Source organism: Canis lupus, assembly GCF_048164855.1.
Source record: "Canis lupus baileyi chromosome 15 unlocalized genomic scaffold, mCanLup2.hap1 SUPER_15_unloc_1, whole genome shotgun sequence".
Lineage (NCBI taxonomy): Eukaryota > Metazoa > Chordata > Mammalia > Carnivora > Canidae > Canis > Canis lupus.
In genome coordinates, this window is record NW_027326420.1 from 3758 (window position 1) to 31522 (window position 27765).

General features: G+C 48.6%; 1 protein-coding gene and 1 non-coding gene across 5 annotated transcripts; one reads left to right on the forward strand and one right to left on the reverse strand.

Moving 5' to 3' along the window:
• Positions 1-2047: 2047 nt before the first annotated feature.
• On the reverse strand, positions 2048-21520 carry ZNF783 (zinc finger protein 783). Of its 4 annotated transcripts, none has more exons than XM_072818991.1 (7): positions 21379-21520; positions 17753-18154; positions 17543-17669; positions 17249-17377; positions 8128-8256; positions 6980-7072; positions 2048-5314 (listed from the first exon to the last, which is right to left on the reverse strand). In XM_072818991.1, exons 1-7 carry the CDS (start codon positions 21400-21402, stop codon positions 4479-4481), a joined length of 1740 nt encoding a protein of 579 aa, XP_072675092.1. In that variant the 5' UTR covers positions 21403-21520; the 3' UTR covers positions 2048-4478. The 4 variants fall into 4 exon arrangements, with proteins under 4 accessions (XP_072675092.1, XP_072675093.1, XP_072675094.1 ...); XM_072818992.1 differs by lacking the exon at positions 21379-21520 and adding an exon at positions 20813-21175; XM_072818993.1 differs by lacking the exon at positions 21379-21520 and adding an exon at positions 20874-21169.
• On the forward strand, positions 11756-11862 carry LOC140629495 (U6 spliceosomal RNA). The gene has a single exon (XR_012027325.1). It is a non-coding gene; the product is annotated as a U6 spliceosomal RNA (small nuclear RNA).
• Positions 21521-27765: the final 6245 nt, after the last annotated feature.

Below are 27765 nucleotides of genomic sequence, written 5' to 3' on the forward strand. Positions count from 1 at the left end.
TCAGGAATGGCTCGCTGGAGACAGCCAAGGTATAGTGGAAACATTCCTGGAAATGGAACTTTACTAGAACTTGACTCAATACCTCTCCTGCCATTTGAATCCTGCATGTTTTGGGGGTAGTTGTGAGGACGAAGTGAACTAAAGGTGTGGAAATGCACTTAGCATCTATTACTGGCCTTGGCACATGTTATTATTAAAACAAACATAAAAAAAACAAATATAGTCTGGGCTGCCAATCAGAATGTGTTATGAACCAAAACCCGATTATCCCAATCTTGTGCAACTGAGGTTCCTCGAATACCTCCTCCAAAGCACTTCACAAAATGTCCAACACATACTGGGTATTGGTCTTCAGATACCTGTCCCTTCCCTCCTACTCTCAAGGGACAACTGTTCCATCTCTGAGTCTGTCCCCTGATCAGTACAAGGTAAGCCTGGAGGAGGAAGATCCCATCTCTTCAGATTAAGGATGAACTGAACATCTTCTCTTCCTGTAAGGCCCTGTTGCAAATCTGGTGCTCAGGAATGTATCTAAAACCATTTCAGGGGATCCCTGGGTGGCGCAGCGGTTTGGCGCCTGCCTTTGGCCCAGGGCGCGATCCAGGAGACCCGGGATCGAATCCCACATCGGGCTCCCGGTGCATGGAGCCTGCTTCTCCCTCTGCCTGTGTCTCTGCCTCTCTCTCTCTCTCTGTGACTATCATGAATAAATAAATAAATAATTAAAATAAATAAATAAATAAATAAATAAATAAATAAATAAATAAAACCATTTCAAAACTATTTCTACCAGGAGATGATACCTCTACCTTCAGAGACATGGAAAAGTCTGGTGTTGATAGTTCTTGTCACACAGGCCAGGGACAGACTAAGTCAAATCTGAGCCTGAAACACATAATCAAAAGTCCTCTATAATGCAGACCCCTCCCAACAGCAATAGGAAGGACTTCTTGGAGACTTTTGGAAGAGCAAGCAGGCACTCAAATGCATCCTGACAGAAATCAGAGTCCAGGCCCAGAAGAGTTTCAGGGGATCCTCACAGTCAGGTGCAAGACCACTGCACAGGAGAAAGTAGTAACCTCTCAGCATGGAAAGGGGGTGACAGTGGGGTGATGGTCTCCCTAAGGTGTCAGTTTTGGGGGTGGGGTGGGTGGGCTGAAGGACAGGTACAAAAAGGAAAGCCCCGAGGGTCTCTAGAGTGAGGGCGCTTAGGGTCCATCCTCCTCTCCCACCCCCAGGACCCACAGGGCTGGCTCCAATAAAGGTCAGGGATGCCTGGAACCTGGGAAATCTTGTGGCTAAGTCTGCACACTGGCAAGGTGCGGCCAAGAAAGGAGAAGGGACTTTATCGTTGACCTCAGACAGCACCCCTTGGCCACTGTGCCCTGGTGGACGTCATTGCTCCACTCAGGCTGCGCCTCCCCAATTCCTAGGCACCCTCCCAGAGGGCTGCCCTTACAGGCCCAGGCCCTGCGAGGCTTCTTCCCGACTCTCCAGTGCCCGTCAATCCCGACCTGCAAGAGGCACATGAGGCTGTGGGACACACGGGGCTGGGGACACGCAGAGCTGCGGGACACAAGGGCTGGGGGGACACACAGGACTGGGAGGACACACGGGACTAGGGGGACACGCGAGGCTGAGGGATTTGCAGGGCTGCCGGGACACGCGAGGCTGGGGGGACACGAAGGGCTGGAGAGACACAAGTAGATGCAGGGACATGCAGCGGCCGCGCAGGGTTGCGGCGTCGTGGTAGGCTCGGCAGGCGGCAGCCGTGCAGGGAGTGGACCCGCCCCGCAAACAGGAGCCCGTTCCCCATTGGTCAGCCCGGGAAAGCTCCGCCCCCAACTCGCGCACCGCACCCGCGTCCCTCCTCGCCCTCGCCCATTGGCCGGCCCGAGGCCCCGCCCCGCAGCGGACGCGTAGGTGGGCGTGGCCGGCGGTCGAGAGCCCCTGATGACGACGCGGCCCAGGACCCCGGACTGTGCGGGGCCGACAGCTCTGTGGGACCGCCTCCCGGAGGGCAGGAAGCAGGTCGCGCGCATACTCGTTCAGTCCAACATATTTATTGAGCACCGACGAAGGCTGAGGGCCGCCCCCGTCACAGTTCTTCCGAGCCTCTAGCACCAGGACCCCACCCTTTCTTGTTTACAAATGAGGAAGCCAAGACCCGGAGCTAGGAGCGAGTCAAGGCCAAACCAGGTTCTAGCCTCCAGGGTGCCGGAGCACAGCTCTGCTCCTGCACCACGCTGCATCCGTCGAGTCATTTCAGTGTCAAGAATGTTCTTTTCCCACTTCACCCTCTGCCTGTGTCTCTGCCTTTCTCTGTGTCGCTCATGAATAAATAAATTAAAAAAAAATGTTCTTTGACCACTTACTTGAGTGCCAAGCAAACTCACAAGCCCTAACTGGACCTGGCGCTTTGCCATAAAGCGGAGGGAGGGCCTGTGCCGCCCTGCAATCACTCCTGGTTTGTGCTGTAGTACCTGTATTTACACAGGGCATTTAGCATTAGAAAGGTCTACGAACTTTGAGCCTTGAGGCCCCCCCACCCCCACCCCAGGAAACACCTGAAACTAGCTCTTGCAGCAAAGGGATAAGCACAGAGCAGCTACATTTGCACCACATCCTGTCTGAACACTTGCTGACAGCAGGGCCCTGCTTGTGGGGCCCCTGGTGAGGGCTGGGGATGCCAGAGCAGACAAGCAGAATGCACAGCTGGGGAGGGTGGCACCTCTTCTCCCCAAGCCCAGGAGAGCTTGGCTGGGCTCTCACCAACGTGGATACTTAACTTTTGCCCCAGAGATAAGGGCCCATTTGCCCCCAACTCTGCCCCTGACTTTGGGAGAGGTGTGAGGGTCAGAGGGGGCAACAGGAAGTGGCACAGCCAGGCACCCAGCACCTGGAAGCAGGTCTGAACGCTGGCCACTTCACACAGTACCAAGGCAAGTAAGACAACAATCAAAACAGCTGAGGATCCAGTCCTCCAGTTTAAAATCACCCAAACCAAGGGTTGGTCTGCAGGCAGCACCCTAAGTGGTGTGACTAAGAGGCACAAGACGCTAACTGCCAAAAAGGCTTCTCTAGGAGGCCTGATGCTACTGCCCGAATTTCCACGGTTTGAACCTCATCGCTTTGGTAAGAATTTGTTCCACTGAAGTACAAAGGGCTCCTTGGGGATGTGGCCCAATGGGAAAGTCTCACCTGGCTCTGCACCCAAGGGGTCTTCCATGTGCTCCAGAAAATAAAGGTCCTTCCTGAAGGATTGATGGGTGCGAAGGGCTGGAGATCAATGTGGAATAAAAAAGGAGGCCCTGAACTGGAAAAGGAGGACAAAACCTGGCTGTTTGTCCCACTGCCTCTGAATCATTTATGACCCTGAAAACCCTAAAGTGAGGTAGGATGCACTGGGGTCACTACCCCCTTTGACAGGTGAGGAACATGAGGCCAGAGGAAGTTAAAAAACTTCATTCACATCTCCTGGCCTATCTCTGCTACCAGCCCCGAGTTCTTGGACACAGACCTCTCCTTTAACGTGAAACCTGAGGCCTGGGAGCCCAGGAGTCCTGGTTGGCTGGCCAGCCTCACTCACATCAGGATCTTCCTCTCCGGCAGGGGCTTCCTGGGCTGGGTCTGCATCTCCCTCACCCCCCAAGGTGTTCTATGGGGTCCAGTCCAGGAAGTGTGCATACCCATAATACTGAGACCCTGGGGAAAGGGTCATCCACCCCGGGCCTATTTCCCCCTCTCAACTAATAACCAAAATCAACCACGGATGTTGGGATATTGGGAATCACTCCAGGCCAAAGAAAGCATAACTGAGAAGAACCTGGTGTCCAGGGCAGCAGCCAAGTACCTCCACTAACTCCTAGGCTGTACTGGACAGCCCCTCTACCATCCCCACACACAAAGAGGTTAGCAGAGTACTTCCTGCCTCTCAGAGCTCCTGGTCCCCTTTGCAACCACATATAACACAAAAGCACTAGAAAAGCTCCAAAAAGAGAAAAAAATTTCAGAATAACACAGTAGGAAACTCGAATTTCCAGTGCCTACTCTCCAAACTGTCCATTCTGCTGTGACCTGTGTACAATGTCCAAATTGCGGGCCCTCAATGTCTCTATTGCCCCCTCCTGGAAGGGCCACTAACTCCAGGCCTCTTGCTTATCTCAGATACCTGCCAAAGACTCTCACCAAAATTTGGCATCCTCTAAGCCTTAAGGGATCCTTTATAAGTCAGGAATGTAGAAAAGGCAGCAAAGAGTGACAAACTTAGGAAACAGGAAATTGAGGCATCTGGTCACACACATACTGTCACCAAAAAGGCCACTGCTTCCCATCTGAATGAAAAAAAAGATCTCTCCAAAGCTATTCCAGAACGAAGAACCAGCATCAGGCACAAGTGGAAAGGCCTGAAAGTGGACAGAGGTCCTGCCGGGGTGCCCCAGGAGAGCTGGAGGGTACCCGTGCAGGTTCTTGCCCAGTCAGCCCTCCTCGGTGTGGCTGGGCCGTGGCAGGGGTGGACTCCCAGGGAGGGCAGAGGGAGCTGGGAAGTGTGGGCCCGCCTGGCCACGGGTGTGAGTCTGCATGTGGACAGCCAGGTGGTGGTTCCGGTTGAAGGCCCGGCCACACTGGGGGCACTGGTAGGGCCGCTCGCCAGTGTGGATGCGCTGGTGACGGAAGAGGTCAGAGGGCCGGCGGAAGGCCTTGCCGCAGTAGGGACAAGCTGGCCAGCCCTGGCTGTTGCCTGTGTGCAGGCGCTGGTGCAGCAGCAGGCTCTTCCGCTGCTGGAAGAAGCGCAGGCACTCACTGCAGTGGTACACCTTGGTGGCCGCTGGCCTCCGCCCCATGAAGGAGCGGCCTGCCAGGGAGCGGTGGCCTCCAGGCTCCTCAGGGAGCCAGCGGATGACAGGGCCAGGCACCACCACCTCCCCGGGCTCCAGGGTGGAGTGGGCCTCCCCCCAGCCAGGTGGGCTCCCCGAAGTCTCCCTGTGCTCCTCCTCCACATGGGTCCGCTGGTGAATGGTCAGGTTAATCTTCAAGCGGAAACTCTGCCCGCAGTCGGGGCAGGGGAAGGTCCGCTCTCGCCGTCGAGGGAGAACACGGGGTGGCTCTCCAACGGAACCTGGTGGCCGTGGGTCCCCTGCCCGCACGCATGGCATTCCTGCAGCATGAAGCTGGCTGGGGCCCCCAGTCCCACTCCTCGGCCCCTTGGACATTCTGCACATGGTCTGGCTCCGGGACTCCTCCAGGAAGAGCTGCTCAGACATCATCTGGTCCTCAGATTGTGCTTCTGTCTTGATGACCACACCACCACCACCTGGAGAAAGGAATCTCCATTGATTTCAAGTGGGCCACATTAGCCCCCACCCAGGCCACTGCACCCAGTCCTGGCCTCCAGCACATCTCTAGTCGCATCTGCACCCACCCTCCGCTCCTGCCTTCCCAGAGTCCTTTCTCTTCTGAGCGCTCACAGCACAGATCAGGGACCCAATTCACTTGGCCCTACCAAGCAGACACTGCCTCCTAACATCATCCAGTCTGTTAATTGTCATGTGGCCCAGATGCTCCAATGGCCCATTCCTGGAGGTCAAGCTATGGACATCAGGATAGAGGAGACAAAGCTTCAAAAATAGGAGCCAAGGAGCCAGCGGGGTCAGAGGTCAGATGGAGTGAAAGACAACAGGTGGGAGGGTGCAGGGGAGACCCTGGACCCTGAGATACTCTGGCTGCACAGGATCCCCGAGAGTTCTGACAACGTTAGTCCCTAATGAGCCCTGGAGCCATCAGACTAGGTAAGAAACCTCAGGCCTGGAGGCGGTAGCAGTCTTAGCCATACTCTGAGCTGCTCATCCACATAACAAATCTACACTGAGCACCCCCATTATTGGCTTCTCTGACCTCCCCCGGTGTCCAGCAGCTCCACTGTTGCAGCAGAAGGTTTGTTCAAAGACCGACTGTGGACCTTACCCTCTGCCTATTAAAACAGAACCTGTAGCCCTTTACAAGCAATTTCCAAGGTCTAGGGCAGAACGATTTCTATCTATTCTTGCTGAAGCATGAACTTAAATGCCCAGGAGACTGCTGCCGAGGAGTGAACCCCTACCTGCTGAACCTTCTGGGCCAGCACCTGATGTCAGGACCCCAGGGGTCTTTGCTCAGCGCAGCTGCCCGGCCACCCTCACAAATAACTCCTGACGGAACTTTATTTCTATGTTAGAAATGACCCAGCTGTTTGTATTTGGTCCTAGAGTTACAGCATCAGTTAAGAGTCTATAAGAATTATCTAAACTTTCCATCTAAATTGTTGCACTTAATGGGCTCCCGTACTATTCCTAAACTTAGGGAGGAGTGTGGGTCCTGGGCCGCACTCCATGGAAGACCAAGGTTCCCAGACCTCTCCGTGGGAGGCCCATCTCCAGCTTGGGACTCCCACCACACCACAACCCCACGGTGGGCCCACCCCTCACCTCTGCCTACCCTCAGAGCTGGTACCAGGATGGAACCAGGAGAGAACAGGATTCCTTTCTATGAGGACAGAAAAATACCCCAAAGCCAGAATGAGCAATAACTACTTTCTTTTTTCCTGCTCATCAGAGTGTGAGTCTCGTTTTATGAACTCCAGGCGGGGAAACTAAATTTAAATCACAGGCCACCACATACAAACTGCAAGACATTGGAGGCTGTGCACCTGGACCACTCCACAGGGTTGCTGTGAGGCCTGTCACCAGACCACAAACCTGGTGCATGCAGCTTGTTTTCAAGCAGCACCTTGCCACCAAGCCAGACATGACAGAGGAGGACCAGGACCTAGATGGTCTGGGCCTCCAAGAGCCCCAGGGAACAGTATCTGGGAATGAGGAGGGGATCCTCAGGAGGAAGCCCCTCCTCAGGGCCCCCTGAGCCACCTCCCAACCTGCTCCCAAGGGCCCCTGGGCTCCTTTGAAGTGCTGCTGTGGCCACAGGGCCTCCTCCCATTACTCACCTGGCCCCAAGCTGGGCAGGTTGTTCCTGAGAGAGGAGGTTGGAGACTCCTCACCTGAAGATTCTTCCTCCTGTTTAACTGAGGCTGGAGGCCCTGTGAGAGAGACTCTGTGAGGGCCTTTCCTGACACCAGGCTCTTGCAGGATGCCACCGGCATCTCTAAGCAGAGCCCAGGCATGCTCAAATGCCCACCAGGAAGAGGGGGCCCAGGGCTCTGCCCAGAGGACTGGCCTCTGCTTCGGAGGTGAGAGGAGAGCTGCGAAGGCCAAGCCCCCAGGTCCCATCTGGGCCAGTGCTGACCACTCCCATCACCCTGATGGATCTCAAAAGGACAGAGGGTTTGGGGAGGCCCCTGAGGAACAGCGCCAGGTCTGCAATGGAGCAGAGACAGTGAGAAGAAGGTCCTCTCTCCTTACAGACTGGGAAGGAGGGACAGGGGTGGGGACCAGGAGGATTATCCTCACCCTCAGAGAGCTCACGTTCACTGGGGGAGATTCACAGAAATAGCTGGAGAGAAAGACTGCAAAGTCAAGCCTCTAGGAAGGAGGAGAACAGGGGGCAGGAGAAGCCAAGCTAGCAGAGTGCAGACAAGGCTCTGTACCACGTGATGGGCTAAATGCTCTCGGAGTTATACTCTATTTTCATGACAGGATAGACAGGAACTTCCTTTCCACACAAGCAGACAGAGCTCACTGGAAGGGGGGACTGAAGCCACAGAGCCCCTCACAGGCCTCCAGAAAGAGGACATTTACTGAGGAATGTACACACCAGCACTGTTCGAGGCAAACAATACAGACTGTCCAGTTAACAGAACCATCGTAGGAAACCTGAGGAGGCCCAGTGCCTGGCCCTGTGTGCCTGGCCCCTCACTCCAGCCAGGCCAGAGTGCCTGGTTCCCAGCATGCCTCAGGGACCCACACTTTTGCTCAGACCATTTTCTCCTGCTGAAAATGCCTTGTTCCCATGCAGCATCTACCATTCCTCTAAGGCCCGTCTCAGGGGTCCCCTTCCCAGGAAGCCTGTCCAGCTCAGCCAAGCCTTGTCCCCAACCATCCCTTCCACCTTCAAGCTTTAGCACTTGCTCCAGTGGCACCTGCCTGCCACTGTTGTTGATGCTATTCACACTGCCGCCTGGCAGCTCTCACTTACCAGTGCTCGCTCCAGGTAGGGTTACCCTTGTTTCTGAATCTTGCTGATGCTTGGAGGCCTGCCCTTCTTTTGGCTCCTCCTGGGTAGGGATGATGGGGCTGAGGATGTGCTCTGGGTGTGGAGGGAGGCCTGGAAAATGCACATCAGTGACACTAAGGACAACACAGAGATACCCCCTGAGGCAGGAGCCAGTGAGGAATGGCCAACTGTAATCAATGGGACTGAGGTGGAGGCATCGGGTCAAAGACAAATTTTGATACTTAAGTGAACTTCACTGATCCTTAGTGGATAAAAGAGAAGGAAAAGGTACAGCACAGAAACATCTGATCATACAGACAAGTCATGACATGGCAGGGCCAAGGATGTGGCTTTTTAGGGCTTCCCGACTCAGAACAACACAACAGTAGCTTCCAGTCCAAAGTCCTATACCAGGCTGATATATATAGATCCCCTTGGAAGCACCCCAAGATTCTCATTGTAGTTCTGGGTAGGCCTAGGAAGTATGCATTTTTTCATAGATTTTAATTTTGGGTGGTTCAGCAGTTGAATGTGTCTTCGGTTCAGGTCATGATCCTGGGGTCCTGGGATCAAGTCCCACATCAGGCTCCCCACAGGGAGCCTGCTTCTCTCTCTGCCTATGTCTCTGCCTCTCTGTGCATCTCTCATGAATAAATAAAATCTTAAAACAAATTTTTTTTTTTATTTATTTGAGAGAGAGAGGAAGATAGAGGTGGGGGGTGCAGAAATGGAGAAGCAAACACTCTGCTGAGCAAGTTGTTCAATCCCAGGACCCCAGGATCACGACCTAAGCTGCAGGCAGCCGCCTAACCAACTGAGCCACCCAGGCACCCATTAGTATACATTTCAAAAAAGCTTCCTAGGTCAAAGAGATGAACAAAGAATTCACAGAATAAGAAATTTAAATGACCCATAAACAGAAAGATACTCAACCACACACATATAAGAGAGGTAACGTTAAAAAAAACACTGTTGCCAGGGTGCCTGGGTGGCTCAGTTGGTTAAGCAGCTGCCTTTGGTTCAGGTCCTGGGATCAAGCCCCACCTCCAGGCTTCCTGCTTAGTGGCGAATTTGCCTCTCACACTCCCTCTGCCAGCAGGCCCCCTCATGCTCTCTCTCTAATAAACAAATGAAATCTTAAAAAAAAAAAAAAAAGCAAGGGAGGATTAAACACCATAACCAAGTGGAGTGTATTCTTGGAATGCAAGGCTGGTTCAACATATAAACTAGATCAATGGAATATACCACATTAACAGGATGAAGGAAAACACCCCCTGATCATCTCAATTGATACAGAAAAAGCATCTGACAAAATTTAACACCCTTTCATGATAAAACCACTCAATAGACTAGACACAGAAAGAAACTATCTCAACATAATAAAAGGCATATTTGAAAAACCAACAGTGAACATTACATTCAATGGTCAAAGAATGAAAGCTTTTCCTCTAAGATTAGGAACAGGCAAAGATATCCACTTTTAAAACTACCTATTCAACAAAGGACTCAAAGTCCTGGCCAGAGCAAGCAAGCAAGAAACAGAAATAAAAAACATCCAAATTGGAAAGGAAGTAAAATTATCTCTTCAAAGATGATATATGCAGAAAACCCTAGAAATTCCACAATGAACTGTAAGAACTAGCAAATGAGTTAAGCAAATAAGCAGGATAAACATCAACATACAAAAATCAGTTGTATACACTAATAATAAGCAATCTGAAAAGAAAATTACAAAAACAATTCCGCTTATAATAGTATCATAAAAAATGAAATACTCAGGAATTTAACCATGGAGGTAAAAGACTTTTTTTTTTAATTTTTATTTATTTATTTATTTTTTATTTTATGATAGTCACAGAGAGAGAGAGAGAGAGGCAGAGACATAGGCAGAGGGAGAAGCAGGCTCCATGCACCGGGAGCCCGTTGTGGGATTCGATCCTGGGTCTTCAGGATCGCACCCTAGGCCAAAGGCAGGCGCCAAACCGCTGCACCACCCAGGGATCCCGGTAAAAGACTTTTATAATGAAAACTACAAAACACTGGGATGCCTGGGGGCTCAGCAGCTGGACATCTGCCTTTGGCTCAGGGAGTGATCCTGGGTCTGGAAATCTAGTCCCATATCAGGTTCCCTGAGAGGAGCCTGCTTCTCTCTGCCTGTGTCTCTGCCTCTCTCTCATGAATGATAAATAAGTCTTAAAAAAAAAAAAACTACAGGGGTAGCCCCGGTGGCGCAGGGCATGATCCTAGAGACCCTGGATGAGTCCCATGTCAGGCTCTCTGCATGGAGCCTGCTTCTCCCTCTGCCTGTGTCTCTGCCTCTCTCTCTCTGTCTCTATGAGTAAATAAATAAAATCTTAAAAAAATAAATAAATAAATAAAATAAAATAAAAATAAAATAAAAAAACTACAAAAAAATAAATAAAAAATAAAAATAAAATAAAAATAAACTACAAAACACTACAGAAAGAAATTAAAGTAATAAATAAATGGAAATATAGCATGTTCATGAATTGGAAGGCTTAATATTGTTACGGTGTTGATACTACCAAACTGACCTACAGATTCAATGTAATTTCTATCAAACTCTAAATGACATTTTATTAGAGAAATAGAAAAACCCATCTTAAAATTCATATGGAATCTCAAGGAACCCCAAAGAGCAAAAATAGTATTGAGAAGGAAGAACAAAGTTGAAGGACTTCCTGATTTCAAAACTTACTATTAAAGGTCACCATAATCATAACAGTGTGGTAGTGCTGGCATAGATAGAATTAATAAATAGAACCAAGACATAAACTTTCACAAAACTGGTCAAATGATATTTGAGAAGGGTCCCAAGACCACTCAATGAGGAAAGGACTGTCTTTTCTACAAATGGTGGTAGGAAAACTGCATATCCACATACAAAAGAATAAAGTTGGATCCTTATCTAACTCCATATACAAAAACGAACTCAAGGGGTGCCTGGATGGCTCAGCAGTTGAGCATCTGCCTCGGCTCAGGCTGTGATCCTGGGGTCCTGGGATGGAGTCCCATATTGAGCTCCCCATAGGGAGCCTGCTACTCCCTCTGCTTATGTCTCTGCCTCTGTGTGTGTGTCTCTCATGAATGAATGAATAAATCTTTAAAAAAAAAAAAAAGCCCAACTAACTCAAAATGAATCAAAGACCTAGGCGTAAAACATAAAACTCTTAGACTAGATTTGACACGGATTTCTTGGATAGGACACCAAAGACACAGGTAACAGAAGAAAAAAATAGACAAACGGACTCCATGAAAACTTTAAATTTGTGCATCAAAACACACTATCATCAGTAAAGAGGCAATCCACAGAATGGGAGAGATATTTGTGAGTCACATATCTGATAAGGGATTAATACCCAGGATATGCAGAGAGCTACTAAAACTCAGTAACAGGAAAACGAACAACTCTACTCAAAAATGGGCAAAGGACTTGAATAGATGTTTCTCCAAACAAGATGTACACATGTGCCAAAAAGCAAAGGTAAAGATGCTCAACGTCACTCATCATTAGGGAAATGCAACTCAAAACTACAATGAGATACCACTTCACACTCATTATGATGGTTACCATTAAAAAGAAACAACAGTGTTCGCTTCAGCAACACATATACTAAAATTGGAACGATACAGAGAAGATTAGCATGGCCCCTGCGCAAGGATGACACGCAAATTCGTGAAGCGTTCCATATTTAAAAAAAAAAAAAAAAAAAAAAAGAAACAACAGGAAAAAAAAGAAAAAAGAAACAACAGAAAATAGTAAGTGTTGGCAAAAATGTAGAGAAACTGGAACCCTTGTACACTGTTGGTGAGATTATAAAATGGTACAGTCACTGTGGAAAACAGCATAATGGTCCTCAAAAAATTAAAAATAGAATTACCATGATCCAGCAATTCCACTTATTTTTATTGTTTTTTCCCCCACTTCTAAGCCAAAAAGAAATGAAAGCAGTGTCTCTTAAGAGGTATTTATGTGTCCATGATCATAAGCAGCATTATTCACAATAGCTAAAACACAGAAACAACCCATGCATCCATTGACAAATGAATGGATAAGCAAAATGTGGTATCCACATACAGTAGAGTATTTAGACTAAAAAAGGAAAGAAGTTTTGACACCTGCTACAATACGGATGAAACTTCATATGCTGAATGAAAGAAGCCAGTCATGAAAAGACAAATGCTGTGCGATTCCACTTCTATGAGGTACTTGGAGTAGGCAAAATCAGAGACAGAAAGAACTGTGGTTGTCAGGGGCTTCGGAATGGGGCAGATGAGGATTACCATTTAATGAGTATAGAGTTTCAGTTTTATAAGATGAAAAGAATTCTGGAGATGGATGGTGGTGATGGGGGCGGGGGTGACTGCAGGACTTTATGATGTATCTAATACCACCAAACAGTACACCTAAAAATGGCTAAGATGGCAAATTTTATGTTATGTGTATTTGACCACGATAAGGAAAAGAGAAAACAAAACAGAAATGAAATATGGATACACATGGATGAACCCTGAAAACATTACGCTAAGGGAAAGAAGCCAGAGTCAAAAGACCATGAATTGTAAATTCCATTTCTATGAAGCATCCAGGCTCGGCAATTATATAGCCAGGAAGACTCGTCATCGCTTACGGCTGGAGAGTTGGGAAGGGGCTGGTGGTGACAGCCAGACGGTACAGGGTTTGTTTTGGAGGTGATGAAAGTGTTATAAAATTGACTGTGGGGTTTACTGGTTGCACATATCGATGAATAAGCTAGAAACCACTCGACCACTCAGGTTAAATAGGAGAGTTGTACAGTGACTTAATTATAGCTAATAAAGCTGTTACTTAAAGCTACACAGAAATATTAAGCAGACATATTCTTACATATTAGGCAGACAAAAATTCCACAAGTTTGACCACATTCTCTTTGGCAAGGCCAGGCCTTCTTTCAGAACACTGAAGGAGATGCAAATGATATAACCTTCATGGAGGTGTATTTGGTGATAAATTCTCAAATATTTACATATTCATTTATCTCTGAACCGTAACTGTAGCTTCTAGAAATCTATCCCAAAGATACATAGGCAAAAATATGAACTGCCTTATGCACAAAGTAGTCACTACAACATTATTTATATCACCAAAATATTAGAAGTATGCCAAGTGTCCACCAGTAGGGACTGGTTAAACAAACTATGGTATACGACACCATGGAACATTCTGCATCCACAAAAAAAGGGAGGAAGATCTCTACATACACGTATGAAGTGATCTCCAGGAGAAACTGTGTGAGACAGGGATGGTAATAAGAATGGTATCCATAGGTACAAGAAGGGGATGAGAATGGAAATAAGACTTCCCTGAATGTATTCTGTTAAACCATTTGGACTTTGCAAACACAACATGGCTTATATATTCAAAACGTTAAATGAAAAGGTAAAAAGAGCCACTTCTAAGAATCTAAAAATAGAGGCACCTGAGTGGCTCAGTTGGTTAAGTGTCTGCCTTCAGCTTAGGTCATGCTCCCAGGGCCCCACGTGGGGCTCCCTGCTCAGGGGGGAGTCTGCTTCTCCCTCTCCCTCTGCCCCTCCCCCATCATGCAGGCTAAATAAAGAAAATCTTTTAAAAACAGATTTTTTTAAAAAACTGAAAAATCGGGGATCCCTGGGTGGCGCAGCGGTTTGGCGCCTGCCTTTGGCCCAGGGCGCGATCCTGGAGACCCGGGATCAAATCCCACATCGGGCTCCCGGTGCATGGAGCCTGCTTCTCCCTCTGCTTGTGTCTCTGCCTCTCTCTCTCTGTGACTATCATAAATAAATAAAAAAAGAATTAAAAAAAAAAAAACTGAAAAAAAAAAACTGAAAAATACATAGAAACAAATAAACTTAACTGTATATTGGGTTGGTGACATAACCACATAGAGATAATAATTATTTCAAGTGACTTTAAGTGGTAGAATTTCATCTGTAAGTCCTGAATGGAATGCATTCAGAGGACAAAAAGAGGTTGCAAAGAAACTCAGCCTTCAGTCAGAAGTCTAATTGTTTAAGATTTCCATGTAAAAGAAAAGAGATTGGGGGGTAGGGGTGACTGGGTGGCGGGCACTGAGGTGGGCACTTGACAGGATGAGCACTGGGTGTTATTCTGTATGTTGACAAATTGAACACCAATAAAAAATAAATCTATTTAAAAAATAAATAAATAAAATAAAAGAGATATACAAGTATAAGATCAAAGAACAATGGGACACCTGGGTGGCTCAGCATTGAGCATCTGCCTTCCACTCAGGGCGTGATCCTAGGGTCCTGGGATTGAGTCCCACATTGGGCTCCCTGCGTGGAACCTGCTTCTCCTTCTTGCCTGTGTCTCTGCCTCTCTCTCGCTCTCTGTGTCTCTCATGAATAAATAAATAAAATCGTTAAAAAAATTAAATTTGAATGAGAAATAGCACTATGGACTCAATTTTTTCCTTTTCAAAAATACATATTTTCTAAAAAAATTTTTTTAAATTCTGAAAAAGCCCTAGAAGTAATGGCAAAAATGAGCAACTACCAGCACTCATATTGTGGTCTCCAAATAGCATTCGTTGCTGAAAGGAATCAAAACTCCTTGGAGAAATCTGTATTCCGGGTCTGGGGCAAGAACTATGCTAGATGATTTCAGAACATCTTATGGTATCTGAAAGCCACAGAAGTCACATCAAAATGGCCTACGGGCCAACTTGAAGGCGTTCCCATGAGCTAAAGATGGGACAAGTTAAGCACAAAAAATAATGGCTGTGAAAGACTGGCATATATAAAATATTCAACAGTCTATGAAGTCATTAAAAGAAAAAAAAAAAGCCCAAGTATCGGTCACCTTTGAAGGCTTCTAAGGTAGTAACTCTTCATTCTGAAAACTGATGAAGGCAAAGAATTAAGCTTTTATCCTGCCTTTTCTGTACAGACTGTATTTCAGGGTAACTAAGAGTTGATCAGGGAAATTCTTCTTTATAAAAGAATTTCAGCTATTCTGTGCGTAAGTAGGACAGACTCTTAACATTCTGCAACCCCTAATAGAGTAGCAAATCTGGGCAACAATGTTCAATGACTATTACAATCATTAGGTGAGAAGGTGACAGGGAGGTTTGTAAGGACAGGGCTCAGGATCCAGAAAAGGCAGGCAGGCAGGGGCTAACAGGGAGTACACAGCCTCTGAAGTCATCCTGCCCATAAAGTTCAGCCGAAATCTAAAGAAGCCTCTTGATCTACCAGTTTATAGGAAATGCAAGAAACAGAAGAATAAATGACATCACATCCAAAATATGGGAAGTAACGGCATTTAAAAAGATAAATGGTGTAAGAATGTCAACAAATAAAGGACATGGAAGAAGGAGATCTGAGGATGGTCAATCACCTGAGGAGCAGAGCAACAAAATGTGGTGAATGCGGTGTACCCACACAGATACGGACGCAGGCACAATGTGCATAAACCTAAACACACATTCAGTGAGAGGAGGCTGACACAAAAGGTCACACACAGTATGACTCCATTTAAGTGAAATGTCTAGGGACACCCAGGTAGCTCAGTGGTTGAGCATCTGCCTTCAGCTCAGGTCATGATTCTGGAGACCTGGGATCAAGTCCTATGTCAGGCTCCCTGGAGGAAGCCTGTTTCTCCTTCTGCTTGTGTCTCTGCCTCTCTCTGTGTGTCTCTCATGAATAAATAAACAAAATCTTAAAAAAAAAAAATTAAGTGAAATGTCTAGAACAGGCAAACCTAAGACACATGGAATAGATCAGTAGCTGCCTAAGGCTACGGAGCAGGGGGAGGGAAAAGGGAAGTTAACTCCCGTGACTACAGGTTTCTCTCTGGTGGGCAAGAGAGGTTCTAAGAACAGCTTATGGTGATGGTCAAAAAACTGTGAATACAGTAAAACACCGAGCAGTATACTTTAATTATTGAATTGGATGGTCTGTTAACTAAATCTCAATAAAGCTGTTAAACGTGGCATTGGGGGAGGTTTTCACAGGCTTCATAACAGACTTTTTATAAACTGAATACAACAGGTGGACTCTGGTATACTAGAATTAGGACCCAGCACCTGCAGAAAACAGTTTTGAGACAACTGGGGAAAAGAGAATGTGAGCTAGGGATCCCTGGGTGGCGCAGCGGTTTGGCGCCTGCCTTTGGCCCAGGGCGCGATCCTGGAGACCCGGGATCGAATCCCACGTCGGGCTCCCGGTGCATGGAGCCTGCTTCTCCCTCTGCCTGTGTCTCTGCCTCTCTCTCTCTCTCTCTGTGTGTGTGACTATCATAAATAAATAAAAAATTTAAAAAAAAAGTTAAAAAAAAAAAAAAAAAAAAAAAAAAGAGAATGTGAGCTAGGGATTAGATGTTAATCTGCTGGGTAGAACAGTGGTATCTGGGCTGTTTAGAGAAAGGGAAGAGACAGTGAAGCCAGTGTGGCCAACCCCTGGTCACTGCTGAATGTGTGTGACGATCACTTGGAGGCTCACTGTACTCTTCTCTCTACTTCCATTTATTTTTTAAAACTTAAAAAAAAAAAAAAAAAAAAAAAAAAACCAGCCCAGAAGACTCTGATGGGCTGCCAACTTTGGAACCACTGTCCCATACCTTACTAGCTCTCAGGATGAAGTTGGCTTGGCCGCTCCCCTGAGAGGGCCATTTCCACAAAGGGAAGCCAGTACGCAACGGGCCTTAGAGCTCCAGGTTCAAGTTGGGGAGCTGAGGTGGAAGGGGCAGGCAAGAGGGGCAGCAATAATGCTGCTGCTAGCAGTATCACTGTCAGTAATAAGCCCCCACTTATACAATGCTCAATAAGTATGAGCTTTACGTCTGCCGTGTCATGCAGTCCTCACAACAACCAACCACACGACACCGGGACTGCTGGCCACTCACTCAGAAGCAGAAACAGTACAGCTCAAAGACAAAAGCTCTGCACCCGCCCCGACCAGGCTGGCCTAAGACAGAGTGGGCCCCACTTTGGGTTAAGGGCTTGTGATCCCTTCCTGGCCTCGCAGCACATCTGGAAAGCCCAGGAGAGCAGGACTACGATTCAGTGTGCCCTGCTCACTCCCCCACCTCACCCCCACTCACCAAGGCTTGGCCTCCTTGGGCATGCTGCCTCCCTCTTATTGCCCTCCTCCTGGCCCCATGGGCCTTCAGGGCAAGGCTCCTCTCCCCTCTCCATCTGGGTCAGGATGTCTGGTTTGGAGATGGCATAATCTGCACACAGAATGGAAAGAGAGCTGGGTCAAGACTGGACACCTGCCACCCGGCTACCCAGAGAGATGGAGAGACACCGAGAAAAACAGCACTGAAAGCAAAGACACAGACTTCTGGAGGCCAATCTGTGGACGCAGACCCAGATCCCCACCTATGCAGCCTTACCCAGGGACACCAGCATCTCATAGTTGCCCCGCATCACGTGCTTGTAGAGCTCCTTCTGCCAGTTATCCAGCTTGCCCCACTCCGGCTCAGAGAAATACACGGCCACATCATCAAAGGTCACGGGCACCTGGAACAGTGTCACGCACGCTCACCCACACACTTACAGGCACCACCCCTCAGGCCATCCCACCCCAGGTGCCCAAAAGATACCTTAGGGACCTCCCCTTTGCTGCCTGGCGGAAGCCGCAGGATCCAGAAATTTCGATTTTTCAGCAGGTTCTCCATGTTCTCCAGCCGCCTCTGCAGCAGCCCGTACTCCTGCAGCAGGGTCCCCAGCACGACCCACTTGCCCTCCAGCTGGTTCCCAAACTCCATGGCCGTCTTCTCACAGTCCGCCAGTTTCTTCTCGGCCGTCCCCGTCCGCCCCTCCAGGGTCAGCAAGCGGGCCAGGCAGGAGTCCACCTTCTTCTCCAAGGCCTGGATGGCGGCCACCACGGTCCACAGTGTGATCTCCGTGGAGTATAGGTATGAGTTCTTCTCAGCTGCTGGCTGGGGTGACAAAGAAGGCGTCGAAGGGCTTTCGTCCTCTGTTTGCTTGTCCCTCTCTGGAGCCTGTCCACAAGAAGAGAAAGGGGAGATATTATCAGAATGATATAATCAAAACACATACTTCAGAAAGAAGCTTCAACTGTTCCTGCAAAGCCCCACGTGGGATCCTAAGGGCCAGTCAGGCAGCAGTGTGGGACGGGAGGCAGGGACATCAGTTAGGAGTGCAGCCTCAGGACCGGAAACACTGGCGGGACCATGGTGTTAGCAAGTGGAAAGCGGGAGAAAATATCTGCAGTTCTCAGGTGGGCTTCCATGTTGGGTCCGTCTTCTGTCTCACACCCAGAGGCCGAGTCCAACCAGCAACTCTGCTGCTCCCAAGCTGGCTGGATCGGGCAAGATTTTTCACACAGCCTTCAATTTCACTTCCACATCTAGAAAATGGTACTTACATGGGAGGATTGTGAGAATTTCTTTTTTTAAGATTTTATTTATTCATGAGAGACACAGGCAGAGGGAGAAGCAGGCTCCATGCAGGGAGCCAATGTGGGACTTGATCCTGGGACTCTAGGATCATGCCCTGGGCGGAAGGCAGGCGCTAAACCACTGAGCCACCCAGGGATCCCCAGGATTGTGAGAATTAATGACACAATCCTCACCAATGTCTAGCATGTCGGAAATACTCAATGCACACAAAGCCCCACGTTGATTTGATTAAGATGATAATGATGTTGACAATGCTGATGATGATGGTTCTGGCTCAGGGACTCAGCAAGAAAGAGTTTACATGGGCTTTTCTCCTCCACCTCTTTCATTCCCTCACCTTTGGGCACCTTGGAAAGAGCTTCTAAAGTGCCTCAGCTCACACCAGTGCCTGGTGCATGAGCCAGAGTGTGTGCAATGGCCTGGTCCCAAGTACCTCGTACTAAAAGCCTTTTTGGAAGAATGAAGTGACCTCTCACCTCTCCCCTTCACTCACTCTTCATGGTCAGACCACCTCAAGTCCTCTCTGACTTCCAAAATTATCTCAAATCCATCCTCTTCTCCACTGTCATCACTTGGTCCCAGCCGCAGCAATGCCCCCTAACTCCCCCACTTCACCTCCTCCTCCTCAGTACACTTTCCCAGAGCAGTCAGGAAGTGTTTAAAAATACAGGCTAGGGATCCCTGGGTGGCGCAGCGGTTTGGCGCCTGCCTTTGGCCCAGGGCGCGATCCTGGAGACCCAGGATCGAATCCCACATCAGGCTCCCGGTGCATGGAGCCTGCTTCTCCCTCTGCCTATGTCTCTGCCTCTCTCTCTCTCTCTCTCTCTGTATGACTATCATAAATAAATAAAAATAAATAAAATAAAAATACAGGCTAGATCATTTTAGGCCCCTGCTTAAAACTCTTCAGTAGCTTGCCAGCATACTTCGAGCAGAATCCACACCACTTCTTGTACCTCTGCCTGCCTCTCTAACCTTATATATACTACACTCCAGCCACCTCGGCCTCCCTGGATTCCTAACACACACCTCACTCTCCTCCATGCATGTGTTAGTTCCACCCCACCCCACCTAGCTACCTACCTACCTACCTCTCTGTGCATCTGGCTTCCTCTTATTTTTAAGGCTCCGGCAACTCAAAGCCTTCTAGAAACCTTCACTGACTGGCAAAGCTGAAAGAGGACCTTGTGAGTCCCTTCTTTGACAGCACTAAGGACTCAAGACAAGTCCATGTGTGGTTTGTTTCCTGCAAAACCCAAGTTCTCCAAGGGTCACTGTTGTATTCTCAGCTTCTAAAAGAGTGCCTCAATCACTGCAGATGCTCAATGAATACCTACTGAATGAATGAATAACCTCACAACATTCATTCAGTACCAACTACTGAACACCTGCCTTGTAAAGGCGCAATAGGGGAATGCAGAAAAAATTATGTGGTTCTTCCTTTTCCAGGAGAAAAATTCTGTATAGAAACAGTCATGATAAACCACAGTATGATATGACGGGCTGACAAGAGTTGGGGGCACATCTGTTCTGTTTGGGGAGTTTCTCGGGAATCTCAGGTACTCTAATTAAAGATGGCAGAGGGGAAGGAGTGTATGGATAGGAATAGCCAGAGAAAGTTCTGGGGAGTGGTCCTGGGCTAGGTGGAAGCTGGTGATGTCACCAGTGCAGTTACAGAAATGGCTTGGGGGGTATTTCCCAGGGGACAGGGCCACAAACTGCAGTACTCCCCACCCCCCTTCTCTCCCTTGCACTCGGGGAATCCTAAGGGAAGGACACACCAAACTCATTAAAGGAAAGGGAGGGGAAGTTCCTCCTTCAAAAGGATCCCCCAAGATCAAGGTTTCAGAAACTTCACTAAGATGTATTAATAATAACAGAAGGCACCTATTGAGCGTTGTATGCAAGTGATTTTCTGGTGTGTCAAAAATAGCCAAAGGATTCTTTTCTCCAAATTGGGCATACTGCCCATTACCGGCCAACATTATAAAGTCATCAAAATAATTCAATCCAACACACTAATCTTAAAAAAGAAAAAAAAAAAAATAGGGACACCTGGGTGGCTTGGCGGTTGAGTGTCTGCCTTCGGCTCAGGGCGTGATCCCAGGATCCAGGATGGAGTCCCACATCGGGCTCCCTGCATGGAGCCTGCTCCTCCCTCTGCCTGTCTCTCTGCCTCTCTCTCTCTCTCTCTCTGTGTGACTATCATAAATTAAAAAAAAAAAAAAATGTACCTACACTCCCTCTCGTAAGCAGCATTCAGCACCTTTCTCTTAGGTAAAAGTACAACACTGGGTACCTTCACCGGGATGCAATCCCGAAGGTCTGGCCTAGACGTCGGGCTGTTGGGCCGTGGCCCCGACCAGGTGAGCGACCTTGGGCCGGTCCCTTCCCCGAGCCCGACCGGCTGTCAGAACCGCACGGGGCCTGGCGACCGGTCCGCCCTGCGTGCCTCCAACGAGACAATGGACGGGGGCACGGCCGCTCCGCTCCAGCCACGGCCTGTCATCGGAAGCGCCGCGGAGAAGCCGGGCCTGTCCCCCGCCGTCGGGGCCGCCTCCCCCGCCGTTTGGGCCGCCCGGTCGGTCGGTCGTCCCGAAAGCCGGGCCCGGACGCAAACCGGGGCGGCGGGGCGGACAGGGCTGGCGCGGCGGGGCGGGCGGCGGCCTGGGCGGAGGCGGCGGGCGGGGAGGCCGCGCGGCGGGGCCGCTCCACGCCGGCCGGGCGGAGACCCTCACGGGCCCTCGCGGCGGCTGAGGCGGCGGCCCTGGCCCGTCTGGGCGTCCGCGCGCCGGGGCGCTTACCCGCGCGGGCGCCGCTTCGGCCATGGCTGCTCGCGTCCCTCTGTCGGCGGCTCTCCTCGGCCGGGCCTGGCGGGCCTGGCGCAGCGCGCAGGCGGAGGCGGAGCGGAGCCGCCCAGCTTCGGAGCTCCTGCCGGGAGGCCGCGAGCTGCGTCCGAGCCACGTGCCCCGTCGGCCCTTTAAACAAGAGCTGCGCTCGCGGCCGGGCCCGAGGGTGCGCACAGCGCCCCCTGCAGCCCGAAGGACCGCACGCCCGCGGCCCGCGGCCCTCCGCGCGCCCCCGCGGGTCCTCGCGGCCTCGGGGGTCAGCCCGGGGGAGGCCGGCCGCCCACCCCGGCCTAGGCCGCGGGAGTGGACGCCGGTGGCGGACTCCCCGCGGGCCCCTCCGGCTGGGCCCCCGCCGGGAGGGGAGCAGGGGCAGCGTGGTAGGCTCACGGGGCGGGGGGCAACGGCCCACTGGGGGGAACTCGGTCAGGGAGCTCATGAAGCAGGGGTGCGGTTTCCCCGTGTAGGGGAGGAGGGGCAGTCCTTGCCCGGGAATCGGAAGTTTACGTCGATTGACCGTTTTAACGCCTGCAATGGACCCAAAGTGACTTGGTTTGGTTATACACGTTATTCCCGGCAGTGGGGTAGGGCGGGACAGATAAAGGTCTTAAAGCTACTTGTTTAACTTTACAGAACACACAGACATCAGGAAAAATTTATTTCATTAAAAAATAATAATAAAGCTCTCTCTCCCTTCCCCAAATCCCCGTTGGGACTCCTGGGTCTCCTCTACCTTCCCTGGGGCCTACTACCCCAGCAGACACTCCCCTCAAGCATGCTTTTGCAGAGCCCTCTGGAGCCTTCTATGCCACACCCAGTCTTCACTTGTCCATCAGCCACCAGGCAGGGATCTTCTGTGGCTTGGGCTCCAGGCTGGGCGAGCAGCAACACAATTCAGATCCTACACATTTGAATAAACCACTCATGCTCATACCCATCTTCCTCGACTGTAACCCAAGAACCTTACTTTGGAAAAATCAGAGTTATCCTCTGAATATAAAGTAAAATGTGCTATATGCAGGTTTTACCTTCTATCTTTTCTGCATTTCCCATTCATCCTAGTCTTTGTCCAACAAGCCTACAAACTCTTCCCAGTAGAAATTATTCTGCAGGGGTTTTTATTTTTAGTATTTTCTCCTTTTGGAGGGAGGGGAGATTATTTGCCCATATATTTGATCTAAGTGAAAGTGTGGTCAACTGACATATAATAAACAGATACCTTCTCCAAGTAAGGTGCACCCCTAGACTTTGGGGCAAGCTGAGGAAGTTCAGTAAGAAAATCAACATCTCACATCATTCATTGTGGAGATCTTTGTTGAAATAACCCAATAACTTGCAAATGTGTGATGAAACCTTTAACAGCATCCTTAGGATCTCATCAGGGGTTGATCAGACCCATATATTAAGGATTATAAAATACTGGTAAATTGTGAGCTAAGATTTAATGCCCAGTGCAAACACAAAGAGCCTGAGAAATGGATTGCAGAGGAAGAAAACATTACTATTTAACAAACTCTGTTCAAGGGCAGCCCAGGGGACTCAGCGGTTTAGCCCCGCCTTCAGCCCAGGGCCTGATATTGGAGACCCTGGATTGAGTCAAATCGGGCTCCCTGCATGGAGCCTACTTCTCCCTCTGCCTGTGTCTCTGTCTCTCTCTCTCTCATGAATAAATAAATAAAATCTTTAAAAAAAAAACTGTTCAGGGAAGAGTGCTCTAATTTTTGACAGCTGTCTTAGATTTTTATAGAAACTTTTGGGATCCCTGGGTGGCGCAGCAGTTTGGCACCTGCCTTTGGCCCAGGGTGCGATCCTGGAGACCGCGGATCGAGTCCCACGTCGGGCTCCCAGTGCATGGAGCCTGCTTCTCCCTCTGCCTGTCTCTCTGCCTCTCTCTCTCTCTCTCTGTGACTATCATAAATAAATAAAATTAAAAAAAATAATAATTCTGTGATTTAAAAAAAAAAAACTTTTGTAAATCGGTGGTACTCAGACTTTAGCATGCATCATAGTCCCGTGTTGTGCTTGTTAACAGACTGCTGGGCACCATTATCAGTGTCCAGGTCTGAGGCTGGATGGAGTGGCAGTGGCCAGGATTTGCATTTCTAACTAGTTCCCAGGTGATGCAGATTCTACCACATGGTGATCACAGTGAGAAACGCTGCATGTTTATCAGGTTCCTACAGCTGCCTCCCATTCCCCTGCTCTGATTTTACAAATATATTAAACAAAAAGCACAAAACCTTTACACCACGATTTGGTTTGCTGAGCAGACCAGCCTGGTATAGCTTGAATATTAACTACAATTACCCACATCCTTAATTATTGTTTCCTGTGTTTGCTTTTTTGGGGATCAGACCTCCTGGACCTGAATCCCTCTTGGTGAGCTGGCACTGGATTTCCAAAATAGAGGGGCAGCCCCTGGAGGAACGGGGGGGGGGGGGGGGAACTCTGCCAAGGTGCAGGTCACTGAAACAGCCCATCAAGACTCTCCTGCAGGTAGTATCATCTTAAGTTGAGGGCCAAGAAAATACCACCTAGGGTCACTCAAGTGGGGTCAAGATATTCAAGGGTTAGTGTCCCCACCAGCACATTCTCAAGAGATAGGCACCTCAGAGAAAGAATCCCTATGACAAACACATCCCCAGTTTCCAGGCATGTAATTTAGATTAGAAAGTAGACCCAACCAGAATTATACAGCATTATGAAGAGAAGTATTGGCAGAGGGAGACCAGAAGTATAACCAAGTCCCCCTTCCTCCACAGAGCTTCCCCTAGTTCAGGCAATACTGAGCCACCTATTCTGTGAATACCCATTATACATGTTCATCCAACAAATGTGGTGAGCACCTATGGTGCTCAGAGCTGTGGAGTCTGGTCCCTGTCTTCAAAAAGCATCACATCCTGTTGATTTCTGCCTTGGCGGTATCGTCCATCCATCCTTGTCCATGGCTCTCTTCCTACTGCAGCTGCACCCAATCAGGTCCTCATTGGCTCTTGTTCGTCTCACCGGAATCCTCCTAACATCCCCCATCCCAACCAAAAACAAAACCAAAAAACCCACATAACTCTCAGTAGTTTAATATTCCCAAATCCCAGCTAGAATCAGGTCACCCTTTTGCTCAAACTCTCAGCTCCCCATTACTAACTCAATAAAATCCAAAATCCTTAGTCTGAACCCAACCTACCTTTCCAAACACATCCTCCACTACTCCCCTTCTCACATCCTATCCTCCAGCCAAATTAAATGAATGATTTGTATATGCCCCATAACATCTCCCCTTTTGCTCTTGTTGCTCCAACTACAATGTCCTTCTCATCTTTACAGGTCCAGTTCAAAAATCACCTCTCATAAAGTCTTCCCCAATGCCTCACAACGAAATGTAAATTGTTCTCTTGAATTTTTAGACCTTCAACATCACTTGGGACATAGAATTCTCTAATTATAGTAGATTCCCTTAGCCTGTAAACCGAAGAGCAAGATCTCTGATTTAACCAAGTAGCCTCTGCAAATCTTGCACATGGAGGGTACTTAGATACTTGTAAGTGAACACTCAGGGCAGCCCCGGTGGTGCAGTGATTTAGGGCCGCCTGCAGCCCAGGGTGTGATCCTGGAGACCCGGGATCGAGTCCCACGTTGGGCTCCCTGCATGGAGCCTGCTTCTCCCTCTGCCTGTGTCTCTGCCTCTCTATGAATAAATAAATAAAATCTTAAAAAAAAAAACAAAAAACTATTGAGGCTTTTAATAATAATAATAATAATAAAAAATAAGAGACTCAACCAGAATGGAATCTTGCACTAGTCTGAGGAAAGGTTATGCAAACATGCAGCACAGGCAGGAGACAAGATTTTTATAGTGTGTAAATTCAACTAGAGCAAAGATGTTTTGTACACTTATGTATCCCAAGTATTTAAAACAGAGCCTAAGCACCTGTGGGGCTCAGTCAGTTAAGGGCCTGCCTTCAGCTCAGGTCATGATCCCAGGAGGATCCCAGGATTGAGCCCTGTAGAGGGAGGAAGGTCCCTGTTCAGCAAGGAGCCTGCTTCTCCCACTCCCCTGCTTGTGGTTTTCTCTAGGTGCTTAGGTACTATGTGTTTGATATATATATATATCTGTTAAAATAAAAATAAGGGAAGCGTGCATAGAAAGGGGCTTATAAACTGAGCAGTGAGAAGTAAATTTGGTTCAGAGAAGGGAATTCCTGGAAAACAGAAGACATGGCTTATTCACTAAATGGCAGGACGCCCAACGCGGTAGCAGCAGATAATTTAAAGTGAAAGGTGAAGAAACTCGGAGCAGGGATGCCTGGATGGCTCAGGGGTTGAGTGTTTGCCTTTGGCTTAGGGTGTGATCCCAGAGTCCTGGGATTGAGTCCCACATTGGGCTTCCTGCATGGAGCCTGCTTCTCCCTCTGCCTGTGTCTCTGCCTGTCTCTCTCTGTGTGTCTCTCATGAATAAATAAAATCTTTAAAAAAAAGTAAGAAAAAAACTCGGAGCAGGTTTGTCAAAGCGTTACGTTCTATACTAAAAAGCTTGCTCTTTACCAGTAGCCAGTCACATCCTTACGAGTCTTAGAGGAAGGCCCATGACCAATTCATGTGCCAGGACAGTAACTCTGGTAGTAAAAAGGATATGGTTAAAGGACAGAACAGTTAGGTTATTGGAAAGTTTAAGTGGGCAATGATCAGGACCCCCCTACCTGCAGGAACAGGAAGGAAAGATGGACAGATTAGTCACTAATGTTTGGCATTTAATTCTTATGTGTTGATTTAATCTAATTTCATCAACCCTTCAGAGAGCTCTGTTTCTTATCTCCTTCTCAGCACTTAGCAGAGCAAGCTTTTGATGGACAGTTGAAGCAGGTACAAGGTTGATACTCTATCACTCAAGAAGGTATTTCTGTGTACAGAGACTGACCTGAAGATCTTGTTAAAATCTCCAGATTCTGATTCAGTGGGTCTGAGTCTGCATTTCCACCAAGTTCCCAAGAGATACCGATACTGCTGGTTACGGGTCCATACCTTCCATAACAAGGACTCAGAAACCAGCCTGGACCCAAAGTGCTTGATTGTGGTCAACCAGGAGAAAAAGCATCCATGGTCAAGTGTGTGGGATCTGAAGCAAGATGGCCTGGGTTCCTAGCTGCTTTCACCTCTCAGAAGGTTTCCCACATCTCCTGTGTAAAATGGAGTATAATCATACCCACCACAGAGGATTAAGTTCATTTATGAGTGCTTCACACATTAAGTGCTCAGGAATATTAATAATATTAGCCATTATTACTATAGTCCAACTGCCTCATACAATTATCCTCCTGTCTCAAGGAAAATTTAACATTACCAGAGAACCAGACTCCTATGCGGTACTTTTTTTACCCCACAATGCAAAGCAAAGACTGGTCACACATTAAAACATTCAATTGAAGGGCACCATGGTAGCTCAATCAGCAGGGAAGTCTGCTTCTCCCTCTGCCCCTCTTCCACTGCTCTTACTCATTCACTCTCTCTCAAATAAATAAATCTGGGCAGCCCAGGTGGCTCAGCGGTTTAGTGCCACCAGGAGCCCAGGGTGTGATCCTGGAGACTCGGGATCGAGTCCCACGTCAGGGTCCCTGCATGGAGCCTGCTTCTCCCTCTGCCAGAGTCTCTGCCTCTCTCTCTCTCCTTGTGTCTCCTTGTGTCTCTCATAAATAAACAAATAGGGCAGCCCCAGTGCACAGCGGTTTGGTGCCGTCTGCAGCCTGGGGTGTGATCCTGGAGACCTGGGATCGAGTCCCACATCAGGCTCCCTGCATGGAGCCTGCTTCTCCCTCTGTGTCTCTGCCCCTCTCTCTCTGTGTCTATGAATAAATAAATAAAATCTTAAATAAATAAAATCTTTTAAATATATATATAAATAAATCTTTAAAAATAAATAAATAAAAACCTCGACTGGGGGATGCCTGGTGGCTCAGTTGGTTGGGCATCTGGCTCTTTGGTTTTGGTTCAGGTAGTGAGATTGAGCCCCATGGCAGGCTCCACACTCAGCATGTAGTCTGCTTGAGATTCTTTCTCCCTCTTCCTCACCCTCTTTTCCCACTCATGATCTCTACATACATACATACATACATTCATACATATACACATACACACCACTCAATCTGGAGGTAAAAATAATCAAGGACGGAGTATAAGGAAATCTATGATGCAAAAGCTTAAGGGCAAGGGAGACTAGAAAGAATTTAAGAGAGCAGCAGTTCCTGAGGTTTTCCTACATATAACGAAGCTGAGCACCTCAGTTGAGCATGGCGCCTGCTCTAGGTCAACTTCCACATTGTTTCTACACCAAGACAATCCAAGACAATCCTA

Coding starts and splice junctions, on each gene's coding strand:
- ZNF783 (XM_072818991.1), bottom strand. CDS start 21,402: ATGGCCGAAGCGGCGCCCGCGCGG. Junction 8,257..17,248: donor CCCAAGGAGGCCAAGCCTTG/GTGAGTGGGGGT, acceptor TGCATTTTCCAG/GCCTCCCTCCACACCCAGAG. Junction 7,073..8,127: donor CCTACCTGGAGCGAGCACTG/GTAAGTGAGAGC, acceptor TCTCTCTCACAG/GGCCTCCAGCCTCAGTTAAA.